The sequence below is a fragment of the Orcinus orca genome, chromosome 3 (assembly GCF_937001465.1).
Source record: "Orcinus orca chromosome 3, mOrcOrc1.1, whole genome shotgun sequence".
Classification (NCBI taxonomy): Eukaryota; Metazoa; Chordata; class Mammalia; order Artiodactyla; family Delphinidae; genus Orcinus; species Orcinus orca.
The window spans coordinates 121,794,094-121,811,796 of NC_064561.1; the positions used below are offsets into that span (position 1 = coordinate 121,794,094).

The following is a 17,703-nucleotide window of genomic DNA, read 5'->3' on the forward strand; positions in this document are numbered from 1 at the left end:
AAGTGATGACCACCGCCCACCGCCTGACGCCAGCGGAAGCGAGAGCCGGGAGCTGGCTGGCTCGGAGGCGGTGCGCCCGGGAAGGGGCGGGCACGGGGCGGGGCTGCGGGCGGCCGCAGCGGCTGGAGCGAGCGAGTGGGGCGGGGCCTGGGGTGGCGGGGCGGGGCCTGGGGTGGCGGGGCGGGGTTTGGCGGCAGTTGTTTTTACCAAGGCCTCAGTGCATCGCGTTCAGCTGGGGCTACGCCGCGTGGAGGCGTGAGCGGGTTTGCAGAGGGACGCTTGAGGCCGGAGGGAGCCAGGAGGGCCAGAGGGAAGCTGGGAGCCGGCAAGCGCGCTGGTGGTGGTCGGCCGCCACGATGTCAGCGCAGTGCTGTGCGGGCCAGGTGAGCGGGGAGAGACAGGTCGGGAGACCGGGCCAGGAACCGAGGCAACGCGGGCTTCTCTGGGTGCACGTCCCAGCTCCGCCGCCGAAAGTGGGGTGGGTGACCCTGCGCCGCCTGGGTGAGTGCTCCGGGCCGGAGCGCGGCGCTCGGCCTTCGGGGAAAACCGTGTGCCGCGGCAGGCGGGCCAGAGGGACACGGGGAAGCCCTAGAGGCTACCCCGAGGTCTTCCCGTTCGGCCTTAGGAACTTCGCTTAGGGCGGGGCGGGCAGGGTTCGGGCGGAGGATCCCGACTGTTTCAGGAGCGTGTCGCCTCCTCCCCAGGACACAAGTGTGTGGTGCTCAGCTCCGTAGGCCACCTGGCTCTGCCAACCCGATGAACCCAGGAGAAGACGTGGGTTTGGGCAGCCACTCCTTTTCCATGCCCTGAACGGGTCGTATGTGGCCCAGACGAGTTGCGCTTGACATCTCGCCAGGCTCTGGAGCGTTGGCTCTTTTTCTTCGCGAAATTCTGGAAGACTGCTTTCCAAACCGCTGTGCTCAGGTCTGGGCGCTGGGAAGACTCAGCCCTGCTTCCTGAGTCTCCCGACCCAACCCTGGCTGGACCCAAACGCGGCTGACTGGGTAGAGCGCGAGCCTGAAGCCATCCCTCCTTTCAGCTGAACTTGCCCGAGCCTGTTTTGTAACTCTCGCCTGTTTAACTCATGAGATCTTAAAACACCTGTGTCCGCTTGGGATGGGCGTCTTCTACCGGTTAGTAGTGCAGCAGGGCAGAATTAGTAGTAGTTTTTAACCTTTAATGTTGATTTCACTCCTTCCTGCAGAGTTAGAAAAAAAAAAGAAGTAGGTAAAGCCTTCTGCACGTCGCGCTCCCTCCTTCCTAGCCGTGTTGATTATCGGCATTTCTGTACAGTTTTTAATGGTGCGTTTTCTCAAATGAGTCTAACTCCTGAGGGCATACCGGGCTTTTTGCTTCTTAATACATTCAGCCTTGCGACAATCAGAGGCCAGCCCGTAACTGATGCAGGGGTTAAGCTGTGGGTTTCTCTAACCCGCCGATTACACTGGTAGATAATCCGTCCTCTTTGCAGTGGCCGTGTGAAGTTATCACTTGGTTTTTGAGGTCTAATACTGTACTTGGCATGCATTCAAGCTGGCCTTTGCAGAGATGAGGAAATTGAGGTTTTTAACTTGAGGTGGAATGCCTTGCCCTGAGTCAGGCAAGGCGACAGGAGGACATTTAATACCTTCTCAGGGCTTTGGAGACCAAAGTGGATGGGAAAAGGCTGTTTTCAGAATATTCCAAATCTCAACAAAGCTTTGCAAATCGTTCATTGTTGTTATTTTGAGATAGTTCTAATTTGATGTGACACTTCATTATACAGTGATTACGTTACAGATATTTCAGGGCACCTGTTCTCCAGTCCCTTGAGGTTTTCTGTGGCTCCCAGCAGGTGATTTAGGGTTCTGAAAATTATTGCCAGTACTCAAGTGGGTCTTATAAAAGAATTATTGGTATGGTTGATATTTTGGCAGGGTTTCATGACTTGTTTCTTTTTGTTTGTTTTAAAGTGAGAACTTTTAAAAATTATTTATTTTTTGGCTGCGTTGGCTCTTCGTTGCTGCACACGGGCTTTCTCTAGTTTTGTGAGCGAGGCCTACTCTTCACTGAGGTGCGCGGGCTTCTCATTGCGGTGGCTTCTCTTGTTGTGAAGCACAGGCTTCAGTAGTTGCAGCACGCGGGCTCAGTAGTTGTGGCGCACGGGCTTAGTTGCTCTGCGGCATGTAGGATCTTTTCAGACCAGGGCTCGAACCCATGTCCCCTGCATTGGCAGGTGGATTCTTAACCACTGCGCCATCAGGGAAGTCCTTGTGACTTGTTTCTGAAATCCCCCTCTCAGGACTTTGGAAAGAACCAAATCCTGGCCGTTCATCACAGGAAAATTAACTTCTGCTTTCTAGGGACTGCTTGAGGCTTCACTGTGGTGGCTCTCAACACAGGGAGGGGGTGATGACACTATAATTTCGTATGAATGGGGCTGTTAAGTTTGCATTTAAAAAAAAATGCAGCACTGTCAGAAGATATCTAAGTCTGTGAATCCTTTGAAAAAAAATTTTGAGCACCTGTGCATTGTTTTTACCTACATCACTTATGACATCAGTGTACGGGTTTTTTGTTTTGTTTTTACCCCCGCACCAGCCAGTTCCCCAGCTCCCCAGATAGTAACTGGCTGTACAACAATTCAATTCTGACACTACCTGGAGTTAGTATCCCACAGGTTAGGGGTCCGCCCTCCTCCCCCTCCCCTCCCCCCGCACACTCCAGCTGCCAATCCCAAGTCTTCTGGGCCTCCCACAGCGGGGTGGAAGACCGAATAAATATTTCTGATCATATCACAATATCACAGCACCTCCTGTGTGCCAAGAGCTGGAGATACGGCAGTGAGCCAGGCAAACGTCATCTCTGCCCTCAGTGACTGGGGTGGGGCAGCATTTCATAAGCATGGAAGCAGCGAAACCAGTACCAGCAAGTGCTGGTACTGCCACAGGTCCTGGTGGGAGAGTGGCTTTGGGTAGGGTCTGCTGGGGAAGTCTGTCTGAGAAGATGCCCTGGGAATTGAGACTGATAAAGGAGGAGAGGCACCCACGTCAGGGCCTGGGTAGGGGGTCTTCCAAGGTGTTGGAGGAACAGAAGTGGTCACCTTGGGTGCTGTGAAGACTTGACTCTCAGGGACTGGCATGGAGGGAGAGCAGTCAGAGCTGGCCACCCGGTGAATACTTTTTTTTTTTTTGCGGTACGCGGGCCTCTCACTGCTGTGGCCTCTCGCATTGCGGAGCACAGGCTCCGGACGCGCAGGCTCAGCGGCCATGGCTCACGGGCCCAGCCGCTCCGCGGCATGTGGGATCTTCCCGGACCGGGGCACAAACCCATATCCCCTGCATCAGCAGGCGGACTCTCAACCACTGCGCCACCAGGGAAGCTCCCCGGTGAATACTTTTAAGCTGCCTCCTCCTGCGTGTGAGCAGTGGTCTGGGCTTCCGCCGTGAGCCCGAATTCTTCTTGATGAAGCTTGAATCCTGGCAACCTGCCGTTGCCCTAGGCTAAGGAGGGGAGAGTGTGGTACCTTAATTTAGGGCGTCGTGGTGCTTATGGTGGGGCGTCATTGGCTTCTGGGCATATTGTAGAGGTAGAGCTGGACTTTTACATGGGTTAGAAGTGGGGTGTGGGAATGAGAGAGATTCGGTTTATGACCCGAGCAACTGCATAGGTGATAGTGCCTCACTGAGGTGAGGCAGGAGGCTTGAAGGGAGGAAGACATTTGGCAAGGAAAACCCATAGTTTTCTTCTGGCTCTGTTACATTTGAGATGCTTATTATAAATTAAATAGAGATGGCAAGTCATCGGTTGGATTTTTAAGTTGGGAGAAATTTGAGGTTGGAGATAGAAATTTGGGGGACTTTAACTGATACTGTCAGAAACAATGTGTAACCCAGAAAAGAGCCTGGGCTTTGGACTCAGGTCTGGGTTTGAATTGGGAAATCTGGACACGGAGGGGTGGTGTGACTGTGCATGTCACTTACCCTCAATTAACCTCAGTTTTCCTCCGAGGTTGAATGGGTGTGATAATACCTCCTAGGGTTATTATGAGTATTACATGGGATAATGTCTCTAGTATAGGGTTTGGCACAGAGTAAGGAACCCCTAAAATCTTAGTGACCATTATCCACCTCTACCTGGACAGTCTCCGAGTCATTTTATCTTTGCATTGACCCTGATATACTTAGCTTTTGCTTAGGCTGTTGGCTGATCGATGCTAATGGAAGCAGAGGTCACAGGACAGTGGTCAGTCGACACCTTCTGGGTGCCCAGCACTGTGGTAAGGCCCCCGGGCATTGGGTGATTAACAAAGTGCATCCTTGCTCTCCTGGAACTAAGGGCTAGCTGGGGATTGGAAGTGCGGGGGAAGCTCACTACAGAAAGTGACAGGACACCCTGTCAGAGGTGAAATGAGATGTGTAATTGGAAGATCTAGACAGCCCGTCAAGGCAATTTGAGAGTAAGGCTTGGCAGGGTTTACTCCAGGCAAGTATAAGCATTAATGATAATAGTAACAATAGCTGAAGCTTATTTCATGCTCACAAGTGTGCTGTTTTTATCTACGTTATATCACTCATTCTCCACAGCAACCCTACGGGGTCGGGGAATGTTCTAATTGGCCTCCTTTTGCAGGTGAGGCAACTGAAGTGCAGAGAGATAAATTAACTTGACTGATATTTACATGGTGGTGGAGCCAGGCCTTCAACACTGGTCCACCTGACTCAAGTTGGAGCTCCTAACTGGGAAACTGTTATTCCTTATTATTCTAAATACAGTATGAATAAATCATGAGGAACTGTTGCCCATTGTTGCTTATAATGGCCCTAAGGCAGCTTTGAATGCATAGCTGTGAGGCTGTCTTGGTAGATATTGGTGGTTGCCAGGAGTTACCAGTGGGTGGGGTTTAGCTTCTTCCTCACAGTCTGGTCCAGGTTATAAAGACAGCAAGTCTCAGACCAAATTCTGTCACTTGTGCGGGCATTTATTGGCAGGCAGGCACAGCACAGTTACACAGCCTGATCTGCGGCTTCACGAAGTTCCAGCTCTTTGCCCTTCTTGGTGCACTGACACGCAACTTGCATGTTCCCCTGAGGCAGATGTGACAACCTTCTAGAAGGAAGAACTTGACCAAGACTGCTGAAGCGCAGGACCTCATGGGGATCAAGCCCACGGTACCACTCTCAGGCAGAACACTCCTTGTCCTTGTAGCCGGCTCATATAAGGGTGGGAATGCCTACGCCAGGGTGTTTCCAGCCAGATTGTATTACTTGATCCCTGAGATTTTCCCCAACGAAAGCAAATTTCTAACGTCTTTTATATTAATTGATTGACAAAGCCACAGAATGCCACCAGGGGCTGCCCACTGTCAAAGATAAATAAAGCTGGACGTTAGTTAAAGCAATGAAAACAGATTTTGTTCAGTAACCACTTACTGACAGAAGGACCTGAGCTCCATCCTGATTAGCACAGATCACTGGGAGTTTTCAAGGGACGATGAGGGAATAGGGAGGAGTGAGTGGAGGCCCAAGTAGAGTTAGGGAAGTGAGACGTTCCAGAGTTTGTTTGGAGTATGGGTGATGAGGCCAGCTGGGTCTGATAGCTGGCAGGTTAGATTCTGTCCTTCCACCGAGACTAGGAGATAGACCCTATCCTTCCTGATTGATTACATTTCAAAGGAATGGCATTTAAGTCCTTGAGAAAGACACTCCAGACTTGTAGGAACTGTGTCCTATCTGTCCTTCTCCTCATGGGCAGAGGAAGGATTCACAATTATTAGCCCTATTTAGTAAATGCTCTTAAGAAAGGGAGGTTAGGGACTTCCCTAGTGGTGCAGTGGTTAAGAATCTGCCTGCCGATGCAGGGGACACGGGTTTGAGCCCTGGTCTGGGAAAATCCCACATGCCGCGGAGCAACTAAGCCTGTGCTCCACAACTACCGAGCCTGCTCTCTACAGCCCGCGAGCCACAACTACTGAGCCTGCACTCTAGAGCCCGCAAGCCACAACTACTGAAGCCCGCACGCCTAGAGTCCCTGCTCCGCAACAAGAGAAGCCACCGCAATGAGAAGCCCGCGCACTGCAACTAGAGAAAGCCTGCACACAGCAATGAAGACCCAACGCAGCCAAAAATAAATTAAAAAAAAAAAAAGGGAGGTTAGGGCCTATCTTAGGTGCTGGCTAGAACAAACAGTAAATTTCTTTTTACAGCCCAGAACTTTTCCAGACAAGAACTCAAAAAGGCAAAAGGCAGCTAGGTCATCCCAGGGATGCAGCCTCAGGCTACTAGAAGCCTGTTACAGTTTGGTCAAGTCCTTCGTGCAGGGGTTTGAGCAGAGTTGCTGTATATCGAGAGTTCTTGCAGTTTTCACCATGTCTCATCATTACACTGGTTAACAAAGCCTGGGGTCATTGGTGTTAGAAGTAACTGAAGCCCACGCAGGAGGCATTTAGAGGTTGGCTTTTGTTAAGTGTTAGCTGGAGTGGGTCTTCCTCATCAGGGCATCTGATCACCTCTAGACTGTAGCTTAAAACACACACACACACACACACACACACACACACAAAAATCCATGAAGACTTCTTTAAAAAGTAAATTACATACCACATAAAAGTACTAATTTCCCTGAGATGTCCTTCCTTCTCTATAAAACCCAAATCTCTGCTTTTAAGGCCAAGCTCAGGAAGCATTTTCCTAAGAAGTGACCTTCCTCTTGCTTTAAGAGTTCTCAGAACTTGCACACAAAACCTGTCCACACCACCTAGTATGTGGTCATCTGATGCACTGGAGTTGTTTCCTGGTTACTGTGTGGGTGCATTTCCTCTCTCCTAGACAGAGCATGTACTGTGTGACCTAGCTGAACCCCCTGTTGTGTGCTTTTGGTTACAAAACTTTTTCCCTACAGCTCTTTGTTTATAGTGATTGGAAATGTTAGGTCCTCATTATATCACGTGTTGCTTCCACCCTTGGAAGGGATCTAGGCACAGAAGTTCATTCTTTGCATGACTGATGCTTTTTTGAACAGTTTGGGGCATTTGTGAAATACATATCACCCAGAGAGAACCGTATTTTGATATTTTATAACAGTCACTCACATTTAATATATATGATTTTACTTTGTGGAGTTGGGATTATATTGTAGGTGCTATGTTTGATTCAACTCTGCTGAATTACAGGAGTTTTTCAAGTGCACCAGCCACTCATTTGCAGCCGTGTTTTCTGGGCTTATACCCAGAAAGTAGTGCAGTGGCAGTTTTTCCAGAGGTATTAAGTAAACGTAAATATGTGAAAGTCAGTTAATAGACTTATGTGTTAATACGAGTGTGTGTGTGTGTGTGTGTGTGTGTGTGTTTCAATTCCCAAAAGACTAAAAATAATGAAGAAAATCCCAGCTACACCTCCTTTAGGTGCCATCGACAATAACCATTTTCAACATCATCTTTAACTTTGGTCTTTTTACAGTCACTTATGTGGATACCATCTGTCTAGATGGTGTTTTCTGTCTCTGTTTTCTTGCTCTATAAAGGTGCCCTTCTTTGTTTCAGTTGCATTAAATTTGAGTCCTGTGCTTATCACTAGTATTGGCAGTTTTATTTTTCTATGCGTTTTATAAAATGCGGGTAAGTTGCAGTAAAATGGCCACATCATTGCTCTACCATACTGACAAAGGTGGTGGTGATTCGGCTGACGGTGAACTGTTGCTGATACAGAAAGAGTGGTTTGGAGATGGGTCTGTGTAGTTAGCCAAGTTCACGTTGTTGGAAAGATAAGTTTGTCACTGACCTTGCCTTTGTAGGTGGAGAGTCAGCATGAAGGTTGCTCATTCAGATTTGTTTTCTTGGATGGCTTTAGAGCTGACCTGGGCAGGCTGGCAAAATAGCTTTGGGCTGCGGCAGGCCTGAGTGGGATTGCTTTACTGGGAGGGCCCATCTGTAGGGAGTAGAGGGCAGCCTCTGATTCATCTCTCTGCTAATGAGATAAAAGGTAACACCCCCTTGCCAACTGCTTGCTTCCCACCCCCGTTTTCTCTATGAATATCGCCTGTCAATTTCCCAGAGATATTGAATATCTGGGAGTGAGTTAACTGTGAGACTCAGAAGCTTACTTTTCAGTTTCCCAGGTGTTTTAATGTAAATCGCCTTTTAGAAGCCTTTAGAAAGGACAGCGCAATAACGATGGCATTGTCTACTTGTATTCAGAGCAGGAGAGCAGTATGTGGCCTGTTCACCTATGATAATTTAACATTAAAAAGGAAGTCCTAGTGTAACATGGTATGTCTGCAGAACTAGCCATTGGACACAAATTCCATCTTACCCTTTGACTAAAGTGCTTTCCGTATCTTTAATTATAATGGTAATTATAGATAAAGATCTTGTGTACTTTCAGTGTCCTGAGCCAAGGGGCATTGTTAGTGAATTGCCATTACATACTGCTGTTGTTAGTTGAATTTGCGATTGCGATGGGATGCTGAGAGCAAGCAACCAATGGATCAAGTTACTCATCTAGACCACCTTGATTGTCCCTAAGGATCAGGTTTTTCAAGTAGTCCAAAGTGAACCTTTGCAACCCTTGTTAAAATGAATTTTAAACATTTCCAGGGGGGACATCCTCTTATTTTCTAGCTTGTGTATTAATGATATTTTAGAAGATTTTAGAACATAATCTGGGAGTCAGTGTAGTGTGTGTGGGTAGGAAATTCAAACAATGGATTTGTTTGATTACATTAAAACATCTGTTTGAATTTTGAAGGAAATAGGACTTTACTTTTGGCTTTTCTTCTGTAGTTTGCCTTGTGAGATTAAAGTTGAGCTGATGTTTAAGGAAAGCAGCTGTTATGGAAAAACTTAGGGTGGGTTCTTATCACAGAATAAATTTTGAAACAATTTCGGTTTGAAGTAAGGTTACAAAATATAGTGATTAGACAGCATTTTCCCCCTCATGAAAACTGTCTAGTCTAAACAAAAGTAGGAAAAACACATACACACAACCGCTTAAATCTTATTTAGGCAGAGATAACTAGGAGAGATGGAAAATCAGGCTAATGTTTGTTTAAATATCGTTTTTTATAAACTAGCCAGTTGCTCTTTGAAACAAAGCTCACGAGGTCTTTACGGGATTTATTTTCCAGTGTTTTGTTTCTTGCATTGTATCTCAGTAATTTAACGGAGGGCTGAGTCGCCTAATGCTATGATCCTTAGCCCAGGTTGGGCTATTTGTGTGGTGATTGATGAGGCAGATCCTGGAATCAGAGAAACTTTTGGAAGAGGCTGTAAAAGGCATCCCTTTTAATTCCCCATCTGAAGCTTAGACGTCTTGTAAAATTGCCCCTCCTAAGTGTACCTCTGGTGTGTTTGAGCCTCTCCAGTGTTGGGGAGCTCACTACCGTTCCCAGTTTTTAAGTTTTCTGAGCCTTGGTTTCTTTCTTCCTCAAACGGGGGAAATTTGTGTCTTGCCTCCCTTATATGATTGTTGGAAGGGATGAAAACAAGACAATATTAAGACTCTTTGTTATCTGTAAGTTGGTGATGCAGGTGTGTCAGGGTTCAATGCAGGAAACTGAGACCCCTCTGGGTATTTTAAGCCGAACGATTTAATGTAGGGAATTAACTGTTGAAGAAATGAAAGAGCTAGAGGAGCAAGAGTCAGGGGGCCGCCTTTGAACTCTTGGATTTAAGGGCACACCACTCCAGCAGTAATCCAGAAGTCTGAAAGCCCAGGCTGCTGCCCCCCGCCTCTTGACGCCCACACAGCTGGCGGCTTAACATGGGAGCCCCAAGTCTGGCCATTGTCCTAGGACCTTGCTGGGAAGCAGACACTGCAGCAGGAGGATGGCCCCCACCTTGTTTTCACCTTCCAAATATTGTGAGTGTTGCTAATTGTCAGGTCCCCAAGAGCAAAGGAGTCTGAGAAATGTGGTTACATTTTCCAGATTCTTCAGTACTGGAAGACCCATAGAAGAAGGTGGGAATGTAGGCTGAATGAGAGAACTATCCCTGTGGAGCACAAGCTAGGAGGAACTAGTGTAATAACGCTAGTGAGTGCTGTACTTCCTGCCCATCGTGGCTTGACTAAATGACAGCCTCACAAGTAAGGCCAGAGTGTTGAGGGGGTTGACTTAAAGGGAGGAAGATGGAAATACGTTATCGTGCAAACTGGTTTTCCTCTCCTAGTCTCTTCGCTGCCTGCTCCTTTTTCCACACTACCAGCAGGTTGATCCTTCTACCAAAGTATAGTCCTAATCATGTCATCCCCTGCCTGATTTTTCAACACCATTGGGGTTAACGTAGTGGATTTTCTAAATGCAAGTCTTTTGTAGGAATCTGTTAGTGGTCTGTATCGAGATAACTTATATTCTAAAAAGAAAAATGTCCTTAATACGTCTCTTCAGTCATTCCTGATATTAGTAATTTGTGTTCTTTATTCTTTTTTTAATGACTCTAGGAGTTTATCAATCTGATTAATCTTGTGAGAGAAACAAGTTTTTTATTGTTAGTTATTCTCTATTTCATTGATTTCTGCTCTTTTTCCCCTTTTTTGTTTACTTTATTATTATTTATTTCAAATTATTTTATGGATTTTTTTAAAGGTAGAAACGTAAATCCTTATTTTTTTATTTTTTCGCGGCATGCGGGCCTCTCATTGCTGCGTCCCCTCCCGCCGTGGAGCACAGGCTACGTACGCGCAGGCCCAGCGGCCACAGCTCACGGGCCCAGTCACTCCGCGGCAGTGGGATCCTCCCAGACCGGGGCACGAACCCGCGTACCCTGCACCGGCAGGCGGACTCTCAACCACTGTGCCACCAGGGAAGCCCCGTAAACCCTTATTTTAAATATTTTCTTTCCTCTCAAGGGAATATTTAAAATCATTTTACATCCCACACATTTTGATATGCTTTGTTTTCATTATCATTCAATTCAAAATTTTTTCTAATTTCCCTTGTGATTTCTTCTTTGACCTGTTGGTTATTTAGAAGTGTGTTGTTATTTTCCAAGTATTTGAGGATTTTCCAGGCGTATTTTTGCTATTGATTTCTAGTTTATGCTTGTGGTGATAAGAGAACATATTCTGTATATATGTATTTCTTTTTGATGGCTCAGAAAATGATACATTTTGATGAATGTTCCATGTGCTCTTGAAAAGAACATGTTTTCTACAGTTATTGGGTAGTTACTGTGCCCATCGTGGCTTGACCAAATGACAGCTTTACAAGTAAGACCAGAGTGTTGAGGGGGTTGACTTAAAGGTAGGAAGATGGAAATGCGTATCGTGTAGACTGGTTTTCTTCTCCTAGTCTCTTTGCTGCCTGCTCAGTTTTCCATACTACCAGCAGGTTGGGTATAGCGTTCAAGTTGGTTGCTAGTGTTGTGCAAATCTTCTCTATCTTTACTGATAGAGGGGTCTAATTCTGTCAATTACTGGGAGAAGGGTGTTAAATTTTTCAAATATGATTGTGTTTTTGTCTCTTTCTGCCACTAGTTATGTCAGTTTTTGTTTAGTATATTTTCAAGTAGAATTTTTTTTTTTTTTGCGGTACACGGGACTCTCACCGCTGTGGCCTCTCTGGTTGCAGAGCACAGGCTCCAGACGCGCAGGCCTAGCGGCCATGGCTCACGGGCCCAGCCACTCCGTGGCATGTGGGATCCTCCCGGACCGGGGCATGAACCCGTGTCCCCTGCATTGGCAGGCGGACTCTCAACCACTGTGCCACCAGGGAAGCCCCTGTTTAGTATATTTTGAAGCTCTATTATGTATACACACATTTGGGATTCTTATGTCTCCTTAATGAATTGATCCTTTTATAAAATGATCCTTTTTATCTCTGGTAATGCTCTTTGTCTTCATGTCTTTGTCTGATGGCCATACTACCCTTTTAACTTTCAACTCATCTGTGTCTTAGATTTAAAAATGCTCTTATAAACAACATGTAGTTGGGACTTGCTTTTTGATCCCTTCTGACAGTCTCTGCCTTTTAATTGGATGTTTAGATCATTTACATTTAATGTAATTATTCATGCTTGAACTTCAGGCTATATATTGTTGGTCATTTCCATTTCCTCGTCTGTTCTTTGTTCTTTCTTACCTTTTTTGGGGAGGAGGGGTAGGATGGGCATTAATCAAATGTTTTTCAGTATTCTATCTTCTTTATTACCTTTTTATTCCTTAAAATTTTATAAAGATTATAGTATGTATTATAGCATCTTGAAGAAAGGATAAGAGTGGGTCAGTTTACTAGACTCTTTTTAGCAAATGACAAGTAACAAACAGTACTTTCTGCTTTATAAAAATAATATATAGTTATCATAGAAAATTTGGGAAATGCAGAAAAGTATAAAGAAGAAAATGAATATCATTTATAATCCTAGAGAGAACAAACCCTTGTTAGACTTGGAATTCTCTGGCAGTCCAGTGGTTAGGACTCCGCACTCTCACTGCTGATGGCCTGGGTTCAGTCCTTGGTCAGGGAACTAAAAATCCCACAAGCCATGCAGAATGAATGAATAAATAAATAAATAAATGAATATTAGATCATGCTTTATGTACTGTTTTATATCCTAGCTACTTTCACACAACATTATGGACATTTCCACATATCGTAAGAATGAGAACATTTAATGGCAGTATCACATTTAATTGATCACGTGGACATTTATTTCACTATTTACCCTTTATTAAATGTTTAGTACATTAAAAAAAAACAAAAAACTTAAGTAACTCTTATGTAATCTTTCTTTAGTCCCATGCCCCTTTAGGTTAGAGCTCTGGAAATAGTCCTTCTGTAACACAACATGAATATGCATTCCTAAAAATCACACTATGCAGAATGGAACAGCAAAAACCACAGGCCTTGTGGGGAAAATGGGGTTGGAGCACAGCATTGAAAGTTTTGTCAGTGATGCGCGCGCGCGCGCGCGCGCACACACACACACACACACAAGGGAACCTGGTAAAAATGATATTACAGTTCTACAGATGTTAAATGGTTAAGAGATATGTAATACTACGAAAATTTGGCACTTGACCTTGAAAAAGACCTGAAATTTGCTTGTGGAAGCAGGTGTCGGAAAAGTTGCAGCTGTGAGTTGTTGTGAAGTGGTGGATGGAGGGTTATCTGAAATTGGATGGAAAGTTGTTAACACCAGATGTGCTTTTGAGTGACTCATCATGCAGGTGGAGTGGAGGAGTGTGTGTTTCATATGTTCTGTGTAGCTCAGTTCAGCTGGGCACAGTGTTCTGCCTTCAGTATATGTTTCTCACAGACAAAACTGCTCGTCCTGTTTTGCCCTTATTGTCCCCTAACATGGTAGGGGAGGAAAAAGTTTTTCTTGACCCTTTCAGGGTCTCTGGCTGGATCTGAAAATTAAACTGACGAAGATTAACAGGAGAAAAACATACACATTCATTTAACACAAGTTTTATTTGACCTGGGAGCCCTCATAAGGAAATGAAGAACCAAGAAATAGTGAAACCTACTTTTATATTAGATTGAACAAAGAGAGGCAGTTGTGGAAAAATGACTAAATTATGTGGGGAGGTGAAAGGAAGATAAAAATTATTTTAATAAGGTCTCTTTGTGTAGAATTCTCTCCATCTCAACTTCTTGTCCTTGTTAAGAATGTCTTCCTTCTGGTACAGGGAGGGCACCTCTCACGTGGGAATGTCATCTTCTGCTTTCAGGAAGAAACATGAAGGTCAGAGTGCCCTTCTTGCACCTGCTGTTTCTCAGGTGCCTTAACTCAAAATAATCAATATGCCAAAGTGGCATATCCTGGGGTGAGATGCTCTAAACTCCTTCCATATCAATCCTGTTGGAACAAATTTGTATTTTCAGAGCAAGTATAGCAGAACCAACTATAAAATGCATATGTCAGAAGCCCTGGACGTTGCAAACCTTCAGAAAGGCCGACCAATTCGTATGCCTGTTAGCTGCGTGAGGGAGGAGCTGGGCCTGCTGCTTCTCTTTGGACCAACTCCCAGAAAGTTGGTACTGGAAGTGGCTGGAAGGGTCTTCTGCTCCTCCCACCCAGTTGTGCTCAGATTTCTTGTACTATAGTAAGTGAACAACTTCAGAGATAGGAACTCTTCCTATCTTTGGAAACAGCTCTACTTCATTTTAGGGAGCTCTGGTTGAGTTCCTCTTCCTGCCAGCCTCCCCAGGCTGAAATGACTTGCTGTCCCGGAACTTGGAGAGAGTTGCAGTGGTTTTGTATAGAAGAGGCAGCATTGAAGGTGGGAATGGGCTCTGGCTCCTGGGGAATAGAGGACCACAGTTGGGTTGACGCAGCTCTCCTGGTTACGAAAATCCTCACTGTCTACCCAAACCTTAAACTGAAAATTGGGACATGCTGACAGAGGGGAATTGTACCTCTGGGTATGAGAAGTTTCAGTCGGAAGCCAAATTATTGGAACTTCTAGCACTCCCAAATAGGTGTTAAGGATAATGGTCGGGCAGTTTGAAATTAGAAGCATCATGGGAAGTTTTTGGTTGGCAGCAAGCCAGAGAAAGTCTCACTGCTGACCATGAGATTTCTGATGTGAGTGATGCCTGTCACTCCTTTGGTGGGTTACCATTCTCAGGTACCTTATGGACTGTGAGAATCTGGTTAGTTACACTGTCATCTTCTGGAGCTAGATGAATCCTTAAGGGAGTGGCATGTCCACGCTCTCATTGAAGAGACAGGCCTGCAGAGCTCAGGCCCTCTTCCAGATTCACACAGCTAATCAGCGTGCAGCAGGGACTGCCACCCTGGCCTGCTACCCTGGCCTTTGGTGTGCCCCCGTGGCCTGTACACAGTGGACATTTGGTAAATGACAAGAGGGAGAATGGGTGAGTGTTGGGCTTTTTCTGAAGACATCTGCAGTTCAACAGAGAGCTCATGGCTGCAGATTTTAAACATAATCTTATGGTTGAAATCTCACATTGGTTTTTTTCCACTGTATTTTGCTGCAGTCAAATCAGTTTAAACCTTTTGTCCTCTCTCTTCTCTTAAACTCCCAAGCAGTTGTTTGAATTTCTTTTCTCCAGGAAGTTCTGCTTCATCTGTGGATCATGGGCTTTAGCAGAAAGCAGTTTTTTAGAATGTGCTTTTTTATTTCTTACCAAGCCGTGTAGTTTGTGAAAGTTGCAGGTTGCTGAGTAAGGGGTATTAGGCCATTTAGATTGAGCTGGTTAACCAATGAGGCGCTCTATGCAAATTGTTATACCCAGCAGTGGCTTCTGGCTGCAGGCTTTGAAAAGCATGAAGCAGTAAATTATTTCCTTATGATGGGGGGAGGAGAGGGATGAGGGTTGTCATGGGATTGTATTTTCTTGGAAGCTAGAGGTGCAGCAGAGCTGAGTCTCTGACTTCATTTTCCTGCTGTGACATGGCAGAAAGAAAGCAGGGCACAGAGCGCTGGAAGAGGCTGATACTTATCCCATTTCCCCTTCATTGTGAGTCTGACCTGACCGAATTCCCAGATTTTAGAGAGATGCCCCTCTTCTCCTCCACTCAGCACTGTCCTTCCATTCCCCCTTCCCGATCTTTCTAAGACTCTGAGAGTAATAAAAATGCTTGAGGTACTAAGAGAAAGTAGGGAGGGAGCTCCTGATCAAAAAAAAGTATCTATTCTATAAGGCTTGTATTAGAAGAGTTAAAGAAAAAGCTATAACTAATCAAGTGAGTTGTGGCTTTTGGGAGGAACGATCTTTAACTAGTGGGTCCCCGGGGCAGTGCTGTTGGAATTTTGGGTGAAGCAGTTCTTTCTCTTGAGGGAGTCCTGAGCTGGTATTTAGTATGCTTGATAACATTAAGATTTAGTGCCTAAGCTAAGCCAGTTAGATATCAGTAGCACTCACTAGTCTTTGTGAAAACAGTCTCCACCTTTATAAGCAACAACCCACAAGGCCACAGAGGGAGGATGGTGCTGCCCAGATAAGAACCACTGGTGGTTTGGCCTTGATAATTTTTCCATGGAGTTTAGAACTGCAAAATGGACTGAATCCTACTTCCAGTAGTACATACAGAAATGAAAAAGACACAGATAAGCAAGGTAGATGATTCTACCACAGCACCACCTTGACTTATATAACATGCATTCAAAACTTGACATACAGACAGCAGGTTGTATTTTGGATGTAGTTTACTTTCAGTGTTGCTCAGAAGTGTCATATTAAGATTGAGTGCTTAAGCTAAGCTAGTTAGATAAAGTTATGTGTTTGATAGGAGAAGGAAAAGCATGCTTTAAGGTGAGAGAGTTCATTTAGATATATTTCCGGTATGCATTTTGTAAGCTTTTTTTGTGGGTAGTCCAGAGACAGTACAGTTGAATAATTAAGAGCCAATTCTGGTGACAAGAAGCCTGAGTCCAGAGAGACAGGAAACTGAGATTATCAGCTTGGTTGCCCGCTGATAAGGGTGTGTGGTATGATTTATTATTATCTGCATTACCCACAAGTTACATATGTAAATGAAGGCTTTTCTTGACTAAAGTGTACTGAAGTGAACAGAACTAGAAAAAAAAAAAGTGTGCCACCCACAAAAGTGGGTGCCAAGATTATAGTTAAGCTGTCAGATCAGTCTTTGTCGGGGTGCTGCTGCTGGCTGTGGGTTACTAGGAAGTATTGAAAGGGCTGTTTTTGATACAAGAAAATTGTTAGAGGAATGGGAGCCTCCAGTACTGAGAATCAGCCATTTCCAATGTGCAGTCTCTTAAGAAAACTCAATGTTGAAAGATCCGTGAAATACTTAATGTAAACTTTACAAAGCATTTTATAGCTGACCAATAATTTAAGAATCACATGGAACAATTTCAGCTCCAAAGTGCTGGGAATTTGCCCTTGGGGACACTTTATTCCTGTTTAAATTAACAGGTGTTCAAAAAAACCTCATAGTTTTATTCTTATCCTTAAAGTGAGCTGGAGCAATGCCCAAGCGTTTACTTCTCTCTTGAGCAGAAATGTCCAGCCTTTTAAAATTATTATTTTAGGTTTCCTCTTTTCTTTTTTTGGATACTTCCTTATTTGTCTTATAAAAATGACAACATTAGGTTTTTTTAATTAAAGAAATTCTTTATAAAATTTTAAAAGTTAGTTTTGAGATATAGTTCACATACCATATAGCTCATCCATTTATTTATTTTTTAAAATATTTATGTATTTATTTATTTATCTGGCTGCACTGGGTCTTAGTTGCGGTGTGCAGGATCTTTTAGTTGTGGGGTGCTGACTCTTAGTTGCGGCATGTGGGATCTAGTTCCCTGACAAGGGATTGAACCCGGGCCCCCTTCATTGGGAGCCCAGAGTCTTAACCACTGGACCACCAGGGAGGTCCCTAGCTCATCCATTTAAAGTGTAAAAATTCAGTGGTTTTTAGTATATTCACAAAGTTGTACAACCATCACTACAGTCTAATATTAGGACATTTTTATCACCTCTGTGACCATTAGCAGTTGTTCCCAGTTTCTCCCCAAACCTCCTCCCTGACAACTGTTAATTTACTTTCTGACTCTATGGATTTGCCTATTCTGAACATTGCATGTGAATGGAATTGTACAATATGTGGCTTTTATGACTGACTGCTTTCACCTAGCATGTTTTCAAGGTTCATCCATGTTGTAGTATGTGTCAGTACTTCATTCTTTTTTATGCCGTATACCACATTTAACTCATCCATTTTTCAGTTGATGGTTGTTTAGGTTGTTTCCACTTTATGGCTGTTTTAAATAAATCATTTTCCAAAGAGGCTGCTGC

General features: G+C 44.7%; 1 protein-coding gene across 4 annotated transcripts in view; it reads left to right on the forward strand.

Moving 5' to 3' along the window:
* The window catches only part of SERINC5 (serine incorporator 5), a 178,684-nt gene that overhangs the window by 91,361 nt on the left and 69,620 nt on the right, over window positions 1-17,703 (forward strand). The window contains exon 1 of one of the 4 annotated variants that reach the window (XM_012537375.3): window positions 197-383. The exons of 2 other annotated variants lie outside the window; for them this stretch is intronic. In XM_012537375.3, the coding sequence (XP_012392829.2) occupies window positions 357-383 (27 nt within the window). In that variant the 5' untranslated portion in view covers window positions 197-356. Of the gene's footprint in view, window positions 1-196; window positions 384-17,703 lie in introns of those variants that run through there. One more of the 4 variants, XM_033409081.2, reaches the window with a different exon arrangement.